Source organism: Equus przewalskii, chromosome 20, assembly GCF_037783145.1.
Source record: "Equus przewalskii isolate Varuska chromosome 20, EquPr2, whole genome shotgun sequence".
Lineage (NCBI taxonomy): Eukaryota > Metazoa > Chordata > Mammalia > Perissodactyla > Equidae > Equus > Equus przewalskii.
This window is the reverse complement of record NC_091850.1, coordinates 18771530-18795253: the sequence shown is the minus strand read 5'-3', so window position 1 is coordinate 18795253 and position 23724 is coordinate 18771530. Positions and strand designations below refer to the sequence as shown.

At 38.0% G+C, this 23724-nt stretch overlaps 1 protein-coding gene across 2 annotated transcripts in view; it reads left to right on the top strand.

The window, feature by feature from the left end:
* The window catches only part of ITGA2 (integrin subunit alpha 2), a 93942-nt gene that overhangs the window by 29931 nt on the left and 40287 nt on the right, over positions 1-23724 (top strand). For both annotated transcript variants that reach the window (XM_070586887.1, XM_008530881.2), the window contains 7 exons: positions 9046-9155; positions 11672-11763; positions 14802-14916; positions 15093-15220; positions 17595-17743; positions 21749-21899; positions 22175-22340. In XM_070586887.1, coding sequence (XP_070442988.1) covers positions 9046-9155; positions 11672-11763; positions 14802-14916; positions 15093-15220; positions 17595-17743; positions 21749-21899; positions 22175-22340 — 911 coding nt within the window. The remainder of the gene's footprint in view (positions 1-9045; positions 9156-11671; positions 11764-14801; positions 14917-15092; positions 15221-17594; positions 17744-21748; positions 21900-22174; positions 22341-23724) is intronic.

Sequence of the window (23724 nt, the reverse complement as noted above, 5' to 3'; positions counted from 1 at the left end):
GGCAGGGATGACAGTTAGCATCTGTCTTTTCATTGTCTCATGGACAAGGACTTGTCATATAAGTCAAGAGCCAGAGCACAAGGGTTTGTTTAACCCTCAGCTCCCCCACCACTAGCTGAGTGACTTTGGGAAAGTCACACAACCTCTCTGGAGCACAAAGAGAGTGCCATCCCTACCACACCAGTATGTTTTGAGTACCTTGTGACAGAATAAAAATAAAGCACTTCAAAAACTCAATCATTGTGCATATGTGACATACTTTCATGAGTATATAGGAAGAAAACCAGGATTCTTCATAACTGGTTCCTCCCGACTTCTCTCCGCTGCCTGCTCCTTAACCATTTCTCATCTGTCGTGGATTAGCTTCCATGCACACTGGATTAGTTTCTGCCCATTTCTTCTTCTTGGCCAAGAATGCTATTCTGATCCCTTTTCCAAAATAACTACGTCTTTGTCTTTCATTATGGCCTTTAAAGATTAGCCAATATCATCCTTTATGTTTCTTTCCAAAGATAAAATTCTCTGGCCGTTAGGTTTTCCTGGCAGTGCCATTTAACATGCTCACTTCGTTTATTCACAGGGTTTGCTTTGATTTTAAATCCATGGCACATATATTCCTTTGTATTCTTTCATTACATTTTAGTTAATTTTCACTAACTTATAACTTAGTCCAATTTTTGATTCTGTGAGGGCATTAGAAGTCTGATTATAACAGTCTTGCACTTTTAAGTTTGAAAAACTTGTTGCTAATATTTTTGTAAATAATTATTATGCTAGTCCCATCTAATTAAACCACTGCTCAGCCTGACTAATAGAGGTGTGAAAGTGGCATGTCATCTGCCAACAGTGACTTTCCCTTGGTTAGCAGTAGAGGCGGGATAAACAGGGAACCAAACACCTTTAGGACCCCATGGACCACCCCAGTGTTCACTCACCTACATTTGTCACAGCAGAGTTGTTAATTTTTTTCCACTAAGTTAAAATAATATTTATGGCTAAATATTTTGAGTGGCTTACATTAATTATCATAAATAAAAATCTGTAGTAGAAAGGGCACTTCAAATATCCCTCGCCCTGACTTAATTCTCTCTTCCCCAACTCTGGACACAAATTTGTGTATACCTGCAAACACACAAACACACATAAACACCCATCTTTTGTGACTTGCATGTGGGATAGGTCTGCTGCTCCAGAGTGTCTGGAGACCTTCAGTGATCTGTGAAAACCCTCCATGCCTCAGCAGCTAGTCTTATCATTTTAAGCTTTCTTTGCATTAACACCTGAACGTCTGTTTCTGGAGTAAAGTTCGTTTACAAAGGTGGTATTACTATGAATTCCCTTAATAAACTGTGAGTCTTTCCCTTAGACGTTATATATATGTAATACAGACACACCCCTCTTCTGGTGGCCGGCTGTCTGAAACTTCTCAATCTGTCTAACCCCCTCGGAAGTGGGATTTGGGGAATGCCAAGTAGCACAGGTGGAACCTATTTGTTAATTTGTTTATGACCCACAAAATGAGAAAACAATGAGGACTTCTCCTCCAGATGAGTTCTAAGTAAATTTATGATGGAAAAGATTGGGGATTTGGAATGGAAAGACATCAGTGCAGATCTAGGCTTTGTGGCCAGTTAGACACTCAGACTCGGTTCCTTTATAGGAAAAGAGGAATAGTTATGACACTTGACCTCACAGGCTGTCTACAAGGATCGAAGGAGATGATGCACATAAAAAGTGCTTTATAAACTGTAAAGCAGTTTACAAATGTTGTTGCTTTTCCAGTTCTTATCATTGATAAAACAACCATCTGCCAATCACCTAGTTGAAAAGAACTATCTCATAGGTTTCGATTTATAAAAATACGGCGGTCTTAAAATCACGCCTGCGTTCCCCGCCAGGGCCCGAGAATGTGGAATTTATGTCATCACGAGGCTTTTGTTGGATGAGTCATCGTCGCAGAATCAGTCTTTATTGATTCATTTGCTTCCTGTGCGAAAGCTAATTTCCAGGGTTTTTATAAGACGGAGGCTTAAGATGTTTTACAAATAATTTGGTTGGTGGACTCCGCTTCAGGGGACCGAGAGACCTTGTGGGTTTAGCCATCCCACTGTTTGAGGAAGTGATCTGGCAGCCAAAGGAGGCTGAGGCAGCATAATGAGGCTTAGACACTAAAACTGCCTTTGAATAGATGCCAAAGAGCTTAACTATTAACTTTATAATAGCAGTATTTCTCAACCAAGAGCTAAGTGTGAATTCTCTTTACCTGTCTTCCTCCTTCCTAGAGACCCACCGTCTTCATGGGTGAATTCTTTCCATCATATGCTCCTCTTACATTACAAGCAAGAAGCAGGTAGCCGTATAGAACTCACCGAACCCCTTGGTTGTCAATGGTTGGAACTAAACAATATAAGGAACAATATTTACATTTATATACTGTGGGTGTTTATATAAATTTCTCACATAAATGTGGGTGTTATATACAATAGCTTCTAATTTCAAGTAAAATATCCCCTTGGGTGTCTGATAGGCATCTGAGACTGAAAGTACCCCTGCTGAACTCCCAAGGTCCTTCTCTCAACATCTCGCTCTACTGCTAATTTCTCCCTTATCCAATCACGTCCACTCGGATCCTTTTAGTTTCTCAGCGAAAAACCTTAGACATCCTTGACTATTCTTTTGTGTTTTGTATTCAAAAACTAACTTCTCAAGAAATCCTGCTGGCCCTACCTTCAAAATATATCTAAAATGAGGCCGTTTCCCACCACCTTCCCTCCACCGGCGCTGTTGGAGCCCTCTGTCACCCCTGGGCCTGGACTGTTGCAACACCTCCTAAATGTTTCACCTTCAGCTTTGCCTCACCTGATGCAATCATTTTCAACAGAGCAGCCTTCAAAATCCTTCTAAAATATGTCAAATCACATCACTACTCTGCTGAAAACCCTCCAATGGCTTTCTCATTTCACTCAGAGGAAAGCCAAGTTCTCACAATTTCATGCAAGTCCCTTTGTGATCTGGCCCCATTACCAATCTGACAATCACCTCCTACCCCTTCCCCCTCGTGCGCTCTGGTCCAGCCACAGACCACGTGCACTTGCTGTTCCCACACCCTAGACTGCTTTTCCACCAGAGTCCTATGGTTTACTCCTTCACCTCCTTTGAGTCCTTGCTCAAATGTCACCTTCTCCCTGAGGGCTTCCCTGACCATTATTTATTTATTTATTTATTTTTGAGGAAGATTAGCCCTGAGCTAACATCTGCCAATCCTCCTCTTTTTGCTGAGGAAGACTGGCCCTGAGCTAACATCTGTGCCCGTCTTCCTCTACTTTTTATGTGGGACGCCTACCACAGCGTAGCTCGCCAAGCGATGCCGTGTCCGCACCCAGGATCCGAACTGGCAAACCCCCGGTGGCCAATGTGGAGTGTGCACACTCAACCAATGTGCCACTGGGCGGGGCCCTCCCTGTCCATTCTAATAAAGATTGTAATACCCTTCACCCCACACTCCTAACTCTATCCTACTTATTTTTCCCACGAAGTACTGCTTATCATCACCATATGTTTTACTTATTAAATTTATTGTCTATCTTTTCCCACCAGAATATAAGCTCCACGAGCCCAGAACTTTTTGACTGACTTATTCATTAATGTATCCCCAGTGCCTAGAATCGAGTCTGGCACATAGTCAGTCTGGCCACCACATACAGCCTCACAGGTTGTATACAGCACAAGGCCAGGGCACACCATTCATATGGGAATGGTCCCCTTTGGAGTTGTGCAACATATCAGCCCCATAGGATCTCAATATCTCAGTAAACTTTTGTTGAATCAAATAAACAGCTTTTGCCTTAGTGTTTTAAGTACACCTCTGTCAATAATGTCTAGAAAAATCTCTAGCATTGAAGGAACGCTTGGAGAGTTGAGACTCACAGACCAAAGGAAGATATTTATAACAGCCCCTGGATTGTGGGTTAAAACTCCCTATACCGCCATAAATACTGTTTCCTAACTAAACAAAGTATTTTGAATTCCGCTGGAGGTGGGCAAATTGGCTATGTTTTGGAACTCTACATAATCACTATTTTCCCACAACATAATTGAACAGTAAGTGTTATTTTAAGTAGTCTTGGAAGAATTCCCAGTTTCACTGTAGGAAAAGAGAAGTTTATATCTTGGGATTTTGTTTTGTTTTGAGAATCAGCACACACGACTGTCAGGCAGCTCTTTTGTCTGGTTGCGGTTAAGTTCAATCCATTCCTTGCGAGAGGCTGTGCCCTCCTTCAGCAGGTTCACCCACTAACTTAGCGTGTTCCCCACCTTTGTAGCATCCTCTCCTGGCAGGTTTCTTCCTGCCCCAGCTGATTACGTAAAATTTTATGGATAAATATATCAGCCTTCCTCATCTTCCTGTCTGATTAATTTAAGAATTTCACAATCCCCTCGGAGTAGCCACCGGTGATGTCATAGCCCTTCCTTATGGGGATGAGCTGTCAGGAACCAGGAGTTCACCCAGGCCGTGAGGTACAAGTGAGGAGGAGAGTCTACTGGAGACGTTGCCAAGAAATGAGGTGGGCGGTGGCTTTTAAAACACTCTCTGTAGTGACTAGGACGACCTGTGGGTTTACTAATGTGGTTCGAGATGTTTCAAGAATGAGTCATATATGATAAGGACACCTTTATTGCTCCTTAACAGTCACCACAAAGGTCTGGCTTCCCACTGTTTTCTACTGTTTTGTGTTAAGAGTTTAATACGGCATAATACTCCCAGGGTTTATATGTATTCTTGGAGAGAATTTCAGGTTCTTTCACATCCCTCTTAAGTGGGACACGACTGTGCAGATGCTTGCTTTCTCTTCTTCCTGTCTGATTAACGGAGGAGGGCCATAACTCTCTCAGTGGTAGCGGAGATGTCGTAAGTCCTCCTGAGCTGTGAGGTTATCAAATCCTGAAATCTTTAAAGAGGTGGCAAGAGGTGACGGGGAGAATGTTCAGGCAATGCTTAGTCGACAGGAAACAGGAAGTAGCCTTTTGACCTACTGTTTTCATTGAGAAAACGGGTAGCTGGTGGTGCAGCTTTACCACTGGAGGCTCTGAGAAAAAAAATGGTTAAATTTTAGATGAGAAACACTTAACTTTTGTTCCTCAGTGTGTTTCTCTTGGGCTGTGGTGAGGATGGCTGGGAAATGTGCACAACAAAAGTCCCCTAAATTACCACATTTGGTACTATCTGAACATACCCTGTTCTCTCTCCTCTGCATTGTAAACAGTACAGCCTGGGCCCCACAGTGTGGATCTGTTCTTACAGTCTGACCTTGGCTGGTGTGCTTCTGGTTTGCAGCCTCCTTATAAACCACAGAGGCTACACACCCCCATCATGGTAGGTGTGGCCTGGCCCTCAGTTTCCAGTTTCTACTCCTTGATGGTTCTGCAACCCAAGCCACCTGTTAAGATAGTTTTCCCAGAGACCAGCCCCGTGGCCAAGTGGTTAAGTTCTCGTGATCCGCTGCGGCGGCCCAGGATTTCCCTGGTTCGGATCCTGGGCGCGGACATGGCACTGCTCATCAGGCCACGGTGAGGTGGCGTCCCACATGCCACACCTAGAGGGACCCACAACTAGAATATACAGCTATATACTGGGGGGATATGGGGAGAAAAAAGCAGAAAAAAAAAAAGATTAGCAACGGTTGTTAGCTCAGGTGCCAATCTTAAAAAAAAAAAAATAAAAAGATAGTTTTCCCAATCTGGGCCCTATTTCAATGGAGAGGAGGAAGAATAGTCTTAAGAATTAAGAGCCCAGGCTTCCGAATCAATTACACTTGCCTCTCACTATGCATGTGAACATGAGGAAGTAGCTCATCTCTTGTATCTTGGTGGTTCCATCTGTAAAATAGAGATAAATAATCTCAGACTTGTTTTGCTCATTAGATAATGTTGGGAAAGCCTCACTCACAGTACCAGCTGTTGTAAGGTTTGCTGTAATTAATATCAATTCCCAGCATGCCAAGGGGCGGAGCCACACTTCTTATTATAGTGTCTTGCTATAAGGTGCTATTTTGTTCCCTGCAGATTCCATAGTCAGCTTTTGCTTAAAAAAACACAAGTTTGATGCAGAGTAGCTATGTGGAGACGGAATCAAGAACAGTGACACTGAAAAGAAAGTAATACTTTCTTTTCAATTTTGTTGAGTTTTTTCACCTCTTTTTTTGTCTTTAACTTGGACAAAAGAAAATGCTCTTCAATAAGGACAGAAATAAAAATTTTCTACTTAACTTCTCCTCAATCAAGAGAGTTCTTTTAAATAATACTGCAGAATTATCCATTCGTTTTTTTCATTCATTCATTCAACATGTTCGATTTCATCCATTCATTCAAAAACATTCATTCACCTCGTAGCCCTCGTGGACATTTCCTACGTAGTGGGAGATTTAGCCAGTAGGCACATGGTTGCAGAGTAACATGACAAAAACTGGGCTAGAGAAAGGTCAGAGGCTATGGAAGTCCTCAGGAGAGCCACCTTGCCCAGATTCGGAAGAGCCAGGGGACTTCCTGGAGGAAATGGGTCTAATGGGAGTCTAACTAATGAGTAGAACTTTGCCAGGCAGGGAATAGCATGTGTGAAGGTTTAGAAGCAAGAGACACTCTGATCTGGTGGGAGAGCTGAGTTCAATTTATGACTGAAATAGAGAGTTTTAGGAAGTTGAGTGGAAAGAAACAGGGTTGGAAAGTAAGCAAGAGCAGATTATTTCTCTCTATATTTGTTTATACTATAAGATGTGTCCTGCACACCAAAATCCAAGGTAATGTAGTACCACTTTGGAATGAAGGACTTGTACAGACAGAGAAAATCCAGCAGCTGGAGGACAGTTTTCACAGTCCAGAGGCTTGATACGTTTCCTAATTTCCTCTGAGTTGTCATGAACGTGAAGAGCATCAGATATGATCAAACATGCATTGCAGATCCTGCCACTGATTCTCTCCCTCCATTAAAATGAATATTGGGACTTACTAATATCCAACACTTAGATTTCTATCTTTTTCAAAACCTTAACCTGTATGCCTGATATTATTGTAATACTATCTATAGGCAATATTTTAACAGGTAGATGATGCTAAATTATCTGCTCATAAGAAGACAGAAATCTTTCAAATCTACCCTTAATCAGAGTTAACTGAATTTAAGTATTCTAGAATGTTCTATAAAATATTAGTTTGAGAATAATAGTATAAGATGAATAAGGGGAGAAACTTATTACAGAACCATTAACTGTCTTTCAAAATAAGCCGTATTTTCCTTTTTCCATGATTGTTCATGCTGTTCCCTCTGCTGAGAATGCTGACTACCACCTTCATCCTTCAATGTCCATTTTCACTTCCTTTGACCATTTTAATGTTTGTTCTAAAGGAGAACTTATTCATATCTTTTTGTTCATTTGTATTATTAATATTTTACTTGTCTTGTATTTTAAACAGTTTCACTAGATTTAGGAGACTGGAGTGTGCCTTAGTCTTTTTTTTCCACTGTAGGGCTTAGCAGGGGGCACATGCTGTTTAATCGATAATGATAAAATGTTTATACAGAAGGCTCATGAAAGAATTTAAGTTTCATAGACAGATAATCTAATCCTTCCCAACTTTGACAAGGAAAAAACATTGAATTAAATATTCTTTCTTAGTAACTGGGTGTTGCTGAATACTTAACTTGCTGTAGTTTCTAAAGATCAGACTGTTCCATGGACTCTTTCTATCCGTTCTTCTCTGACCAGAAATGTCGGGGGAGTAGTTCTACGGGAAAACACATAGTCTCCAGCTGGAGAAGCTCTGTAGGAGCTGAAACTAACCAAAGGGAGGATGTGAGCACCACTCTCTGACCTCTACATCCTATATTCTGGCTATAAACATGTGACGCTTAAGGAGAGCCCCATTAGTATATTTGCTAAGGATCCCTTATATAGACAGTAAATACAAAGCCGCTTAGATAACTCATCCATTCCCTAAGTAAGTTAACATATGAAAATGCTTAGGGCACATAAAGCACTCAACAAATGTTAGTTTTTGCTTTTGGTTTTAATATTGTTTCATTTTTTAGAGCTATCCTAACCAGTATGGTAGCCACTAGCCACATGCAGCTACGGAGCACTTGAAATGTTGCTTGTCTTTATTGATATGTGCTCTAAGTATAAAATGCACACTGAATTTCAATGACTTAAATGGAAAAAAATGTAGATAGCTCATTAATAATTTTTATATTGATTGCATGCTAATTTGGATATATTGAGTTAAATAAAATGTCATTTAAGTTAATTTCACCTGTTGCTTTTTATTTTATTAATGTGGCTAATAGAAAATTTAAAATTACATCTGTAATTGTACTTTTATTTGTGGCTCACATTATATTACTCACATTTGTGGCTTGCCTTTTATTACTCAGATTGTGGCTTGCATTACATTTCTGTTGGACAGGACTGCTTCAGGGAGACCTCCCAGGGTGTTGTGGCAAGACAGCTGTATTGCAGACATTCTTCAAGGATTCTTGATCCACTAAGAGGAAAGGAAAAAGATCGAATTCTAGCTGAACACATATGAACTGTTCACTTATTTATTTATTTATTTATTTATTGTTTAATCTGTAACTATTCGATTCGGTTTCCCTAACTATATTCACCTTTTTTTTGGGGGGGGGGGTGGATGGTGAGGAAGATTGGCCCTGAGCCAACATCTGTTGTGAATCTTCCTCTTTTTTTTTTCCTCCCCAAAACCCCAGTGCATAGTTGCATATTGTAGTTGTAGGTCATTCTAGTTCTTCTGTGTGGGATGCTGCCACAGCATGGCTCGATGAGCAGTGCGTAGGTCTGTGCCCAGGAGCCGAACCAGTGAACCCTCAGCTTCTGAAGCAGAGTGCATAAACTTGAGCACTCAGCCATGGGGTCAGCCCCTTGCTTATTAAAAATTGAAATTAAATGTTTTTTCTTCATGGTTTTGTGGTCAGTCTTATCTTTAAGAAACTATAGCTAACATTTTATGTCTAACAAAAAAACTTCCTATTTCTAGGTTACTGGTTGGTTCACCTTGGAGCGGCTTTCCTGAGAACCGAATGGGAGATGTCTATAAGTGTCCTGTTGATCTATCCACTGCTACGTGTGAAAAACTGAATTTGCAAAGTAAGTGGTAATTAGCAATGAGGTTTTTTACAAATGACAAAAATCTCAATTGTTATATACCTGGATGAAAAACAACAACAAAACCAATCATCGTTCTGTCTTAAAGAAATACAGACAGCTTGTTTTATTTTGTCTTCGTCTCTTTAATCATGTGGGGCCAATTGTATCCAAATTTCCAACACAGTTTGAAGACCTGATTTAATAAGATGCGTAGGAAAGGTACTGCCTCCTGGACCATCTGCCCCTAGACTGTGGACCAGTTTCCACCTACATTTAGGATTACTTTGCTGATTACTTACAGAAATCTGAAGCTATGCATACCTTTCTCCCTCCTCAAAACAAACCGTTAAGTATAGAAATGTCACTACGAGAGCTGATCCTGGAGGTGCTCAGAAATACTGTGTGTTTCTGTTCATGTCTAAATTATTTTATTCTAATGAAAAATATTCACAATTTTTAATTATTTGTAATTGTTTGGTATTGCTGTTTTAATTATCCACATCTCAGATGCTTTCTGTTAATGCAAAAAGTTACTAAAAGTCCAAGACTGGAAAGCTAAACAAATCGTGTTTTCACGCCTTCCTGACGCAAGTAGAAAGTTGCTCAATTTGATCATTGTCGTTATTCAAAACAACCAGCACTGAGGAGTCGTAGAGTTCTGAAGAATTAAGGCATGAATTAGGAAAATACAATGTTATGGAAATCAAGGAAAGAAAGAGATTCAAAAACCATGATTAAGACTTAGAAACATGGCAGGAGTGTTTCTTACACATCCCTGCAAACCTAACTTCTAGCATAATTTCTGGCACGTAGTAGCAGCTCAGTAAGCATATTTTCAGTGAGGTGGAAGGAGTCAGGATGTCAAATGCTATGGAGGTCGAAGGATATGAGGACTGAGTAAAGATCATCTGCTTATTTGAGGAGGTTCTGGGTGATCTAGATTGGTGTTTTCTAAACATTCTGAACACTCACCACACTCACCGTATGTATATTATACATACATATGTAAATATATATTATACATATATAAAATTTCTAAGAATATATGCATTAGAAGTGAGTGCTCCAAAGTTTTATTATGTACCTCAAAAGCTTTATTATATCACCCCTAATATATCACATCACCTCTAACTTTTAAACACTCACCTCTAATGTATATATTTTATTTTTTAAAAATAATGTACTTGTACTGACATATTATCTTTATAAATAAAAATAAACTTAAAAGAATAAAAAACATACATATGGAAATTCTATTATTTCATTTCTGACTCGGGAAATCATATTGTGTAACTTTCTTGCCTAAAGGGTAAATCCAGCAGTGTTGAGGGGAGAAAATAGATTACAGAGAATTTAGGAGCTGGTGAGTAGTGACCAAGCACGAGGGGGGAAAGGAGACCTCTATTTCCAGAAGTTGGGTAGTGAAGGAGAACTGGGAAAATAGTTTGATGGAGTAACATGGTTAATAGAAGATTTTTCTAATAAAAAAAAGATGATCTTATTTGTAGGGAGAGTGGAAGGAGGTGATAAGGGAGTGACTATCAGTCAAAAATAGAGTTAACTGGATGGAATTAATGTCACTGGTACCTGGGAAAATGAGTCTTAGAAAGAATGCTCCTTTCTCTAAGACACAAAGGAAAGAGAACAAGTAATTTTAAGAATTACTTAAATTACTGGGTCCGATCAATCCCTGTGAATAACCTGTCTACTCCAGAGATAAGAGAAGCTGAGATTACCTTCAAGGGTGATTGTCGTTTTCTGGAGTAGACAGGTTATCCACAGAGTTTGATGGGACCCAGGTTGAGTTTGGAGACTTGAAAAGAGGGGTAAAGTTTTAAAATGGTCACCCTGGGAAATGAGGGATAAATGAAAGTGGCAATATTGGCTTGGCAGAGATTAGAGAACAAGAGTAAATAATGATATTATTGAAGAGAATTCCAATGTCCAATAACTCAAGAATGGATACAGTGGATGATGCCCTAGTTCAGTGGGAGAGAGGAGGTTGGAGAGATTTATTTATTATTTTACATGGCTAGTCTCATGATTTCCTTTTAAAATTTACCTACTATTATGTTGAGCCAGATTCTACTATATGGCATTCTTTGATAACACTTTAAGGACAATTTTACTAATTCAGAATAAAACGTTAGATAGAGCCATCATGACCTTGGAAAGAGCAGGGATGCAAACTTGTGACCAAATGCTGTCCTCGGATATGCTGTGTTTGGCCAGGACTTTGATTTTTAAAAAATTTACATTTAAATGTGTATAATTTGTGCCCTTTCCAGACCCCACCCCCTAATATCTTACGTTCTGCATCCTCAAGCATTTAGGTGAGCTGCCCCATCACTGAAGGCATTTCATTTCCCTACACCTGATTACATAACGCGAGCACCTGGACGCAAAACATTAACTTCAACGCTACACATAAACATGAGTATGTGTGTATGTGTTTAACAACTTTAAATAAACGGTGAAGATTTAGTCACTTTTTAAAATCTTTTTCCCTTTGAAAGCTTCCACAAGCATTCCCAATGTTACCGAGATGAAAACCAACATGAGCCTTGGCTTGACGCTCACAAGGAATGTGGGAACCGGAGGATTTCTTGTGAGTATTGACTTTTCAAATCCTCATTCCCCTCAAGCAAGTGTGAAGTCAGTATCTTCTCACCATCCCTCCTATCAAATCTAATCTTGAGGCTTAAATATTAGAGCATGCTTTTGGATAAATCATGCTGTGTGGATATCCAGTGTGAACTAACAATCTGATGGTGTGTGGACTTCTTAAGATAGTCAGCAAAACCATGGCCACAGAATGATTTGAGAAAGGGGAGCAAAGGGAACACCAATTCTTTGCCCTTGGAAAGTGTGCTTAGTATTTGTTGATAACAGCCAGATTCCAGGTCTCATTTTTACTTGCTGTAGGAACATTCAACAGAGTTATTGCTAATTCAGAAAGTAAGTTTCAAAGCTAAAATATGTCTTTGTTTTTAATCATTTCCTATAGCCATTGGCTAATCTTATATTATTTAAGGTGTGGCTCAATCTCTTATTTCATGTTAGCATTTATTCTCATTTAGTTTCTAGAATGCTGTGAAAGACATCGCAGATCAGTGAAATAGAATGCCTTATATAACAAGTGATCCAAGGACAATTAATTAGTTAATAACTTACGTATCCAAGTGAACTTTCAAGTGGATTAAAGAGTTAATGTAAAAAACTTGAAGAAAGTGGAAATTTTCTGAAATGGGGAAGAATTTCTGAGCTTAGAACTAACAGAAAAAATAATATAGGAAATTGTTGAAAAGATTCGACTATCTAAAAAATAAGATAGGAAATTTTTGAAAAGATTTGACTATATGAAAAATGAAAACCATCACACACCAAAAAAATATTAAAGGCAAATAAACACCCAATCTTATTCAACATTTCCACCAGCTCTTGTAGGTGTGTGCTAGTTGTATTGCCCTGCTACCATCGTCTTAGAGAGTGTAATTGAACTTTCCATTAGCTATCTATACTCTTGGCGTGCTAACTTAAAAGCTCCTGTGTATAACTGCATTATTCTAAAAATGTAATCAGTTTTGAACAATGTCATTCTACTTTCACTAATAGATATTAGTATTCAGACAGACTTTGGTACCACTAAGTAAATCAACTATTGCTTATAATAGGTGCTCCATCAGTGCATAAATGAATATTGCAATGAATCTTCATGGTTTATGATATTCCAAAGTCTTTATTATAGGGTTGCTTTCACCTTTTTTTGTTTGTAAGGTTGAATAGATTTAGAAAGAGGAACATATTGAGATATAGAGATTACAGAATGTGCTTCAAAAGTTTTAATCAGTAACTTCAGGTAAAGTGAAACAAATTTCCAAGAGAATTTGAGAGGTTAATTTAGCAATCAATGTAGCAAGCAGAGAGGGAGGGAGGAGGGGAGAGAAAAGAAAAAGAAAGAAGAAAGAAAAAAGCGAAAGTTTCCTTTACATACCTAAAAGGTCAACATCTTAAGATACTCTTAAGAATTATGTGGAAAAGACTGACAATCATCACATTTTTTTGAAACTTTTTAAGTTCTGGGCTTAAAGCAGGAATGTAGTTCTGGCATTAACAATTGGCATATTCTAATTTCAAGTTCTTAATGCTGTTTTCCACTGCTTTTAAAGCAAAAAAATCTTTTTTGAATACTTTGTGAGTTATTATTCTTCAAGGTGATAAAAAAAAAACCAACTTGGGGATGGGGATATAGGAATCAATAATTGGTGTCTGTTATTTGGTGAACTACCAATTTTCCCCTAAAAATGAACCAGTTTTATAGGGGGAAAAACTATGCCTTGTTCGTTGAGCGTGAAATATGACTACAGCTGCTTCTCCTCTGAGCTACCAACAATTAAACTGGGTCAAATAAAATACCCTTTTATTCTTCCAATGGCTTTTTTGCAAGTCCACACTTTTGTGCTCAGTTTTAACAATTGATCCACAGCTTTATATTGTGTTAAACTTGGTAGATGTTTTTTAAGATCTTGACTAGACTTCTCTTTGCCAATTTTTTCCTTTTACATCTGGTGATTTTAATACTATTTAATCTAATATTTCCCATGTAAGTGAATCAGGAGTTCTTGACATTCAAGGGCTGCTGAAAAGCGGAGACTTGGGGTCTGGTTAATGGAGATATTAAGAATTGGAGCACATGTGATGTGGGCAAGGAGACAAGTGCCATCCTTGATGACTGAAGGTCTTAGGGAGTGAAAATAGGAATTCTGAAGTCCTCAAAGAAATACTTTATAACAAAATTAAAAACTGGCAGTTCATGAACCTTATTGTGTTTGTTTAGCTCACAGAGTGGTTTTTTTTTTTTTAGCTGAATTTTCACACAAAATTTGCCCTCTCTGACTCTCCTTGAATATTTGTGAGATCTGGTAACACAGGGCCTGGCCTGTTTCACACCAATCAATGGGCAGGAGCCATAGTGGCCTGCTCCTGTATAAGGTGTGGGTTCTTCATGCACCTTGCTGTCTATACCTGGCCCCAAGCACTCTTCTTGGTTTCCTGCCTGGCCCTTGGCAACGTGGGTTTATGGTTTCTGCTGAATAGTATAAATAGAAGGGACAGGAAGAGACCTATGTTCAAGAATGACAACGATAATGACGCTGGCTGACAATTATATGCTACTTGCTATTTACCTGGCACTGTTCTAAGTGTTTCATAGACCCATTTTACCTTCACAACTACCTTAAAAGATAGGAGGTATGATTATCCTCATTTTACAGATGAAGCACCTGAGAGACAAAAAATGAACCGTGCACTCATTTTTCTCCTGGGTGTTCTCTGAAAGGAAAGTACCCCTTTCCTCTGTCTTTGTGGGTGACTTAATGGGCTTCTCCCTACGCTGAAAGCTGTCCCAGACAGTCTCAGTGCCCCTCCTGAGTGGCCTGCCATTGGGCACAGCACGTCGGCCACCTACTCCCTCACTTCTCTTTGCTCCCATGCACTTTCACTCAAAGCCATTTTTGACTTAGTTTCAAGAGTTGGCAATTCCTAGTATCTGGTAAAAGAGCAGAAATGATTTCTGAGTTTCACAAATGGAGAGATAGAGGGCTAACCTTTTCCATGTGTTTTGTCATTGTTCTCATTTCTTTGAAGACATGTGGTCCCCTGTGGGCACAGCAGTGCGGAAGCCAATATTACACAACTGGTGTCTGTTCTGACGTCAGTCCCGATTTTCAGCTCTTGGCCAGCTTTTCACCTGCAGCTCAGAGTAAGTGACGAATGTGCAGAAGGTCTGAGCAGTGCCTCACAGAAAAGGAGGGGAAAAATTTATCAACAAGTGCCAGTCACCCCCTCAAGTCTATTTTACTGTAAATCTCATTTTTATATGGGTGTGAAGTTTGACTCACCTGTGGAAATCTGTTTCTTTCATCTTTTCCTGTGTAGCCTGCCCTTCCCTCATAGATGTTGTGGTTGTGTGTGATGAATCAAACAGTATTTATCCCTGGGAGGCAGTAAAGAATTTTTTGGAGAAATTTGTACAAGGCCTCGATATAGGCCCCACAAAAACACAGGTATGGATGTCAATAATACCTACACTAACCCATGGCTTGCTTTCTGAGAAAATATTGTTGGATATGAGGTCTTAATTTTTGCATTTGTCGGATCCTCATATTAAATGCATTTAATGGTGATTTTGAAAGTTTGTTGAAACTTGTACTACGGTGAGTTATTTTGTCTATACCTTTGCCCAATGCAGGTTGGTATTTGAGCTTAGATTTCTATTTCCGACACAGGCACTGGATGTGGCATATAGCATTTTAATCCTCTTGAGTTGTTTATTTTTCCCTCCTCTAACTCATGAATTTACCAATACATTTTAATATCCAATATGTATTTTTTTGTTATTCACACTTGAACTGATAATGAATTCCTTTTGTTTACTTCTTACTGGTAAAAGAATTATCCTTGAATTTTTAGATTTTTATGTATAAGTCCATAGACAGCACCATTCTGCCATTTATTATTTTAGACCCTTTCATCATATTCTAGTCCGACCTTCCTTTTTTTACACAGGACAAGTCTTTTCAATAATTTTGTATAACTATCTATGTTTTAAGGAGTTTTAGTTTGTTTTTCTATCTTTTTGAAGTAGGCAAGCAAAACTCAGGAGCAGAAGCTTCATGCTTCTGTAAAACTGAATAGCATTTATTTTTAAAGTTTGGGCTTTTTTTCCTTTCTTACTTGATCTGCCATTTTACAGGTCATTCTGGTTATAGCAGCACCCCGAATGCATGTCAACAGGGACCAGTCCACAGGGTTACCAGTGTATGTTCCTGGGTTGCATCTGATGTTCCAGTGTCCAACATCTCGTAAAAATTGTTGGAACATTTTTCCCTAAATGCTTTGCAGATATCTGTGTTGAAATTTGATTTTCTGCTTTTCTGTAAGGTATCATAAAATATTGTTACGTGTTTTCCTCATTGACTTTGCTTTTCAATACCAAAAGGATGTTAGCACCCTCTGAAACTTTGGAGGTTTCACTGTAGCTTTTACCAGAAAATTCAGTCAAATAAGACTAGATATAGCACTGGTTTCTGGAGAGCATCACTGTGAAGGCCCCTCATAAGAGAAGTTTTCATATGTATCTGCTTATTTTCGCTGTCTCTAAATGGATTACCCCCAATAACATGACTTACTGTATTCAAGTCTCTCGTATGGAATTCTTAGCCTTTCTCTTCTTGTCTTCCTAACCCAATGCATCTTCTGCATCTCCAGAGGTGGTTTTGCTCAGTCTCTTTTCTTGCAATCTAAATTTGACCTTTCTGTCAGACCTAATATACCTCATTTCTTTAAACCTTCGATTCAACCTTTCCTTTTCTCACACAGAAGTTCTGGAGCTGTGTCATGGGAGTCACTACCCTCTTCCTCTCATCTTAGACTTCAAAATCCTCAGAGTCCTTTTCTTTTTCTCAAGTCTTACATCCTATCCTAAGGAAAGGAGTCCAGCAATATCATATTTTTTGCCATCTTCTGGGTGCCTAGTTAATGCCTTTCTAGCAAAATACTTTATTGAATTCAGAAACCCAGGGCTTGCCTTTTCCACCTTCCTTACATGCTGACCTTTATTTCAGAGGCCCTTTCACCACTTTCCTCTTATTGCCATTTCCTGTTCTGGAAACCCCAACTCCTAGGCATAGAGGATGATTTCAGTGCTGAGAACAAGGACATTGACAGAAGTGTCTGACCTTCTCGATCTAAAGGATTAGGGAATGTGCCCAAACATCTTATTCAGAAGTTGTCAAGTCTCTCAGCTCTCTCAAATAAGACTCTTTCTGATGACATTTTCTCTGAAGACCGGAAACTTCCTGCCCCACATGCACATATAGCAACTTTCCTCCAGGGATGCTGAAGTCTGTGATTAAAGGAAATCCAGCAAAATAAATACATCCAAATTGACTGCATTAATTAGAACATTGGTTTTTCTTGTATTCAACTCTAATTCTTTGGTTATTATCTAATTATCCTCAATGATGGATGTTCTCTTCCATCTATGACTACTTATAATTGTTGACATGTTTATATCCATTGGTAATTAGAAAATGTATTTATATCATTTCAATCTTCCTGTTACAAACTTTATATTAATAGTTATAGTAAAATATTATAGGACCATGCTTTAAAATCTACAGTTATTGCTCTTGAAAACCAAATTGCACACAATAGCATATCATCCTACTTATCAACAAGTACTGTTCCTGTACACGGGTGACTTCTAAAAAGGAAGTCACTGCATTGGAAGAAAAATAACTATTCCTAAGAACAAAGTTGGAAATGGTTCCCTTAAGCTATCAGTCCAAATGCACTTTTGATTTTTATTATATTCATTAAATAGAAACGATTTATCACTTAATGACAACCCTTTAATAAACTTCTGCTTTCTTGAAGGTGGGGTTAATTCAATATGCCAATAATCCAAGAGTTGTGTTTAACCTGAACACTTTTAAAACTAAAGCTGAGATGGTTGAAGCGACATCCCAGACATTCCAATTTGGTGGGGACCTCACAAATACCTTCAAAGCAATTCAATATGCAAGGTAAGTTATGATGCTAATAGGCCAATATTTTGAGAAAATAGAAGCACTTATAAGTAAGAAAAAGGAAAGAAAAGACAAAGAAAAATAATATACCTGGTAGCCACACTTAAATCAGAACTAATAAGAGGAAAAGTTTGAGCATTCTGTAACTTGAACACTTTGAGAAGGCAGTGGGAAATGAAATTTAAAAATCTTTGATTTCTAGGAATTTTATGAGCTATTACACTATTTTTTAAGATTTTATATGAAGTAAATGAAATGAAATTAAAAGACCTTAGGTTAAAACAGTAGGAAATGGGGCAATCTGCAATTATTTGTTAATATTTATCGAGGCCACAGAGGACTTGAGCTAATGGAGCACTTCATGCAAATTAAGAAGGGCCAAAGAACCTTAAATGTTAATGACCTAGGAGTCTGAATTTAATTGAGTGAGTGTATGATCCTTATTACAATCTGAGGCAGTGTGAACTTTACAACTATATAGCTCAGTTTCTCTGTTTTCTCGGCACCGCTGACCTTCATCTGCTGTTTTCATCAGATACCTTTACAAAAATGCTAAACACTCTCCTATTGTTAAAAAATAAATGAGAACAATAAGTTCACCTTCCCTTCACCCTACTTCCTGCCTTTTTCATCTTGTGCATTCTTCCTTCCACTACCGTAACTCCTGAAAGAATTGTCTATACTCCTTCACTTCCTTGACGCACATGGCTCTGTGACCCGGTAAATGTGGCCTTCTTAATCACCCAGAAACCCAGGGGTCCTGCCTCAAGCCTCATCCTTTTTAGCTTCCTGAGCATTTTATAATGAGGAGCACACACTGCTATTCCTGCCTCAGTTGCCATGATATCACAAACTTCTAGAATCCCTGCCAACTTTTTGTCAACATTTTTACCTCTTTACTGGCTCCTTTTCCCATTTTTTCTTCACAAAACAGAGCCATTTTTTTTTTTATCACCCTTTTCTCTTAAGCATTGTATCCACTCTTGTGGCATCAGCTTCAGCCCTATGTGGGTTACCCCATTGCTGTGTTGTCAGCCCTGAACTCGCTCCCGGAATTCACAGAGGCATCCAGCTGATGCTGATTATCTTCATTTGGAGTGCTGGCTCACTTATCAAATTCAGTACATCCTAAACTGGCCTTGTTCTTTTCCTTACCCATCCTCATGATTTTGCCATTTTGAGTCACGTCACCACCTTTTTGCCCAGTCACTCGGGGTAAAAACTTGATGATTTTCTTTGTTCTTTCTGCTCCTTCTTAGATCACACATCTGGTCATTCACCACATCCTGTCATTTCTATTTCTGAATTCCCTGTTATATCTGTCCCTCCTTTTTTCTGGGTATATATTCCAGTTGCCACTTCTATCAACTAGTTACGCTCCATATTTGTCTCAAAAGCAGATTTCCTACAAGAGAAGATATGGTTGATTTGGTTAATCTTTATTATCCCTATTAAGATGTCCTTTTGGGTGAAGCTGTCTCATAGGCTGCTGGCCAGTCAATGTATCAGCTGCCAGTAGGCGGAGTCCCCTTCCTGGTCCAGTAAACTAGACCTAGGGGAAGAGTAAGTTGACATAGCAAGTCGCAGAGGATTTAGAAACTGCAGAGGGCCTGTATTTTCAGCAGTGAATATAGGTGTGGCATTTTTCCCTGGAAGGAGCCTGGGGCCTGGCAAGCTTTCTTCTCGAGGACAATAGCTACTGTTAAGATGGGACTTGCGTGGCTTTCATCATCTTTTCAAACTTTGGTTTTCTCCCTGTGCCAGCATCTCTTTCTTACCACTATTTCCCACGCTAACAGGAATCTTTCCAGTATTAGGAGAATCACCTAACTTCTTCCTCACACCTTCCAGAATGTAATTACTTCTATTTCTTTCTTTCTTTCTTTCTTTCTTTTTGATCTGTTTCTTTGCGACATCAAATAGAATTCTGACACTCTTTCAGTAAATATTGCCATATTCCATTCATCTTATTTCACTGAGTGCCTATGGTTGCAATTTATTTTTCCAAGACCTGAAGGTAATCAAAACTCAGTGAGGCACAGTTTCTACCCTCAGCAACCTTCTCATCACATGAGCTCTACCATAAGTCATAAAGAGTATAATTCACTCAAAAGGTATTTGATGTGAGTTCTGTAATTCAAATTTATCTGGATGAGAAATATGAAAATTTTTTGGATATTTCTTTGTTCTACTATATAGAATGCAGAAAAGTTGTAGGAAATAAAATGATACTCTCGGTTTTAAACACGTTGAATTTAAAGTGCCCCTTACACGTTCAGGTGAAAATATCCAGCAAGCATTGAACACATCAATTTGAAGATGAGAGGGATGAAATGGAAACAGATATACACTTTAAGGTGTCATCATATAGAAGGTAGTTAATCCAAAGGAGTGGATGACATTTCCCGAAAAGAATATGCAACAAGAGAATCCAATAGAAAAAAAAGTTATCGGACAACTGGCTAACCATCTAGAAAAAAATAAGGCTGAATCCCTGCTTAACTCCTTGAATAAAAACAAATTTCAACCGGACCAAAAATTTAAATCTAAGAAAATGAAACTATTAAAGGACTAGGAGAAAACTTGGGTGATTAAAGAAAAAACTCTTAGAGATGACAAGTCCTTTTAAAATACCATGTCAAATATAAAAGACACACCAAAAAAGTTAATGGATTTGATTATATCAAAATGTAAAATTTCTTTGCAGAAGTAATACTACTAAATTCAAAAGATGATTAATGAACTAAGGGAATTATTTACAATATTTATGACAAAGGATAATTTTCTTTATTAACAAAGAAATCTTACTAATCAGGAAAATGATGAACAGCACAAAGAAAAATGGGCAATGATAAAGAAAGCTCAAGAGTTCATACAGAAAGAAATGTAGCTGGTTAATAAATATATAAAAATGCTCATCATCCCTTTATAGTGAAAAATGCAATTAATTGTATACTGTTTCTTACTTATCAGAATGCCCTAAATTAAAAAATTAATAATCCTCATTGTTAAGGAAAAGAAGTGGAGAAACTTACATCTTTGTATACTGGTGGTAATATAAATTGATGGAAATTTTAAAGGGAAATTTGGCATTATCTATCAAAATTTGAAATGTGTAAATCCTTTGTCCCAATAATTTCACTGCTAAGATTTTATCCTACTGATGCATTTGGAAAAGTATGCCAAGATATATACACAAGGACGTTCATTACAGCATGACTTATAAAGCTCAAAATGGCCTAAATGCACAATAATGGAGAATTGGTTAAATAAACTATGGGTCCTCCAAATAATGAAATATTATGCAGCCATTAAAAAGGAGAGCTTTATAACTACTGATATGAAAAGATCTGCATCAAAAAGAAACACAATTATATAGAATATGCCCCCATTTGTATAAAAGTTTTAGGAGTAGACTATGCATATACATCTAGAGAAAACATTTTCTAGAAGTAAACATGAACTGATAAGAGTGGTTACCTTTGGAACAGTGGCTTGGTGTCAAATTTTGTTTTACACCCCTCCCAATGCTTTGAGTTTCTTTTACCATGCATATCTATAACTTTTTAAAAAACAATTTAGTATTGAAAAAGTAAATGCAGATCCTATGAATAAAGTTTATGAAAGGAATGTATATCTTTGCTCTGTTAATTAATATTAATGAATTTAATTTTCTTATTAGAAGATAACTCTAAGGGTTCCTGATGTAAATGCACACACATGTACGTACACGCACACATAAACACATACACACCATGGAAACCATGGAAATTATTTTTAATGCCAAGCAAAATTTATATTTTTATATGTTTCTCTACAAGCTACAAATAGAATGCAGTTATGTCACCAAGACTGACAGAGAAATTTTAAGTCTCAATAGGTTATGCTCAAAGAAGTTTCATATTTATATTTAATATTTATATTGATATGACATTACCTAAGCAGAAGTCCACATAGTACCTTCATCTTTTGCTAGTGAGTCTTTAATTTTATCCACCACAGGGATTCTGCTTATTCAGCAGCCGCTGGTGGACGGCGAGGTGCTACGAAAGTCATGGTGGTTGTAACTGATGGTGAATCACATGATGGTTCCATGTTGAAAGCCGTGATTGATCAGTGCAACAGTGACAATATACTGAGGTTTGGCATAGCAGTAAGTGGCTTTTCTTTTTACTTGGGTAAATGTTCCTTTGTAACTTCCCAAGATTGCACTTTCTCATTTGCTGTTCATGGCTTAATAGAAAAGAAAATTTCTACTCTCTCTCTGCTTCTTGCTGATTTGCAGTCCTGTCAGCTAAGGGGATGTGGAGATGTTGCTTGATTTATGTCTTCAGAGGGCTTATTATTTTCAGAAACAGCCTAGAAAGTGCTAACTGGGAAATTAGTACAGCAGTAATGACCTTTTTTCCTTCTTTCTCTGTTTTCAAGGTTCTTGGGTACTTAAACAGAAACGCCCTTGACACTAAAAATTTAATAAAAGAAATTAAAGCAATTGCCAGTATTCCAACAGAAAGGTACTTTTTCAATGTGTCTGATGAAGTAGCCCTACTAGAAAAGGCTGGGACATTGGGAGAGCAAATTTTCAGCATCGAAGGTAAAAGAACTACTTCTTTCATGAGTTTTCTTTCGAAAACTTTTTTCAAGAATTCTTGATTTTATTACCAATACTTGCCTATTAATGTTAAGTTGTATCCAACGTATAAAAAGAATTCCTATACATCAGTAGGAAAAATAGACAAAGAACATGAATAAGTAGTTTATAAAAGACAAAATGCAAATGGCCAATAAACATAAGAAAATATCCCCAATTTCAGTAATTATTTAAAAATATAAATTAAAGCAATGTCATTTTGTGCCTGAAAGATAACAAAGATTAGTAATGTTTCATCTTGAAGAGATTATGGGGCAGCAAAGAAGCTCATACACTGTTGATAAGACTACAGATTGTATAACCTTTTTGAGGGGCAATTTAGTAATATCTATTATAAATCGTTTTGCCATTTTACACTGTGAAAATAGTTTTTATAATCATAAAATGTTTTACCTTTTTGCACTTTTATATAATTTCTAAAATTCATCAATTTGTTTACAACAAGTGTAAATACTTTTAAAATTAGAAAAATACAGTGATCCCAGTGGGGCCTCCATATGATCTCCAGGTGGGGGCAGACATCTGGTCTTAGTTCCTGATAGTCTTTTGTTTTACTGGATATGTGTCATAGACCAGAGCAAAGCCCTATACCCTGATCTTTCAGTTGTCATTGATGATGGCTATCAGCATAGACTCTCTGCCCCTGGCATCATCACCTTCCTAAGGAACTCAAAAGAACAAAGTTATCAACTTGTAGCAGCTGGGAGGGGCCGTTAAATCTACAGAGCATTGGGTTAATTAAACAGAGGTCATTCAAAGTTACAATATGGTTTCTTTTCTACAATATGACTTGCCTTTTGTCAACTTGTGTTGAGCTGGTATCATCAGTGTAGAAATATCACATGTCCAAGAGCTCCCTGTGTGGAGGACTGGAACACACTTCCCAGTTGGTAGCAAGTCCCACATGATCCATGGTTCCCGATGGTTAACCCAAATGCCTTTCAGCAATAAGGAGAGTATTTTATTGAACACCTACTGTGTATCAGGTACTGCTTCACAAGCTGGGTCCAAGGGGATTTGATGAATGAAGTATTCATTTCTACTTCTGTAGTCAAATCTTCATCTCTTGGTTATCCACTGGGAAGCTCTATCCAAAAAATTTTACTGCTTTTTAAACATCCCGTGGTGCTTCTAAGTTGTTTAAATCATCATCAAAATCTAATGTGCTCTGAGATCATACAAAATTATTTGGCTCCCATGTTAATTTTGTTTGTTTGTGGTGGCCTGAATATGAACAATTGCAGTGCAGTCTAAATGATTTTGTGTATTATCTGCTATTGTGGATTTTGGGGAGCGCTGCTCTGGTTTATTAAAAGTCATCTCTACT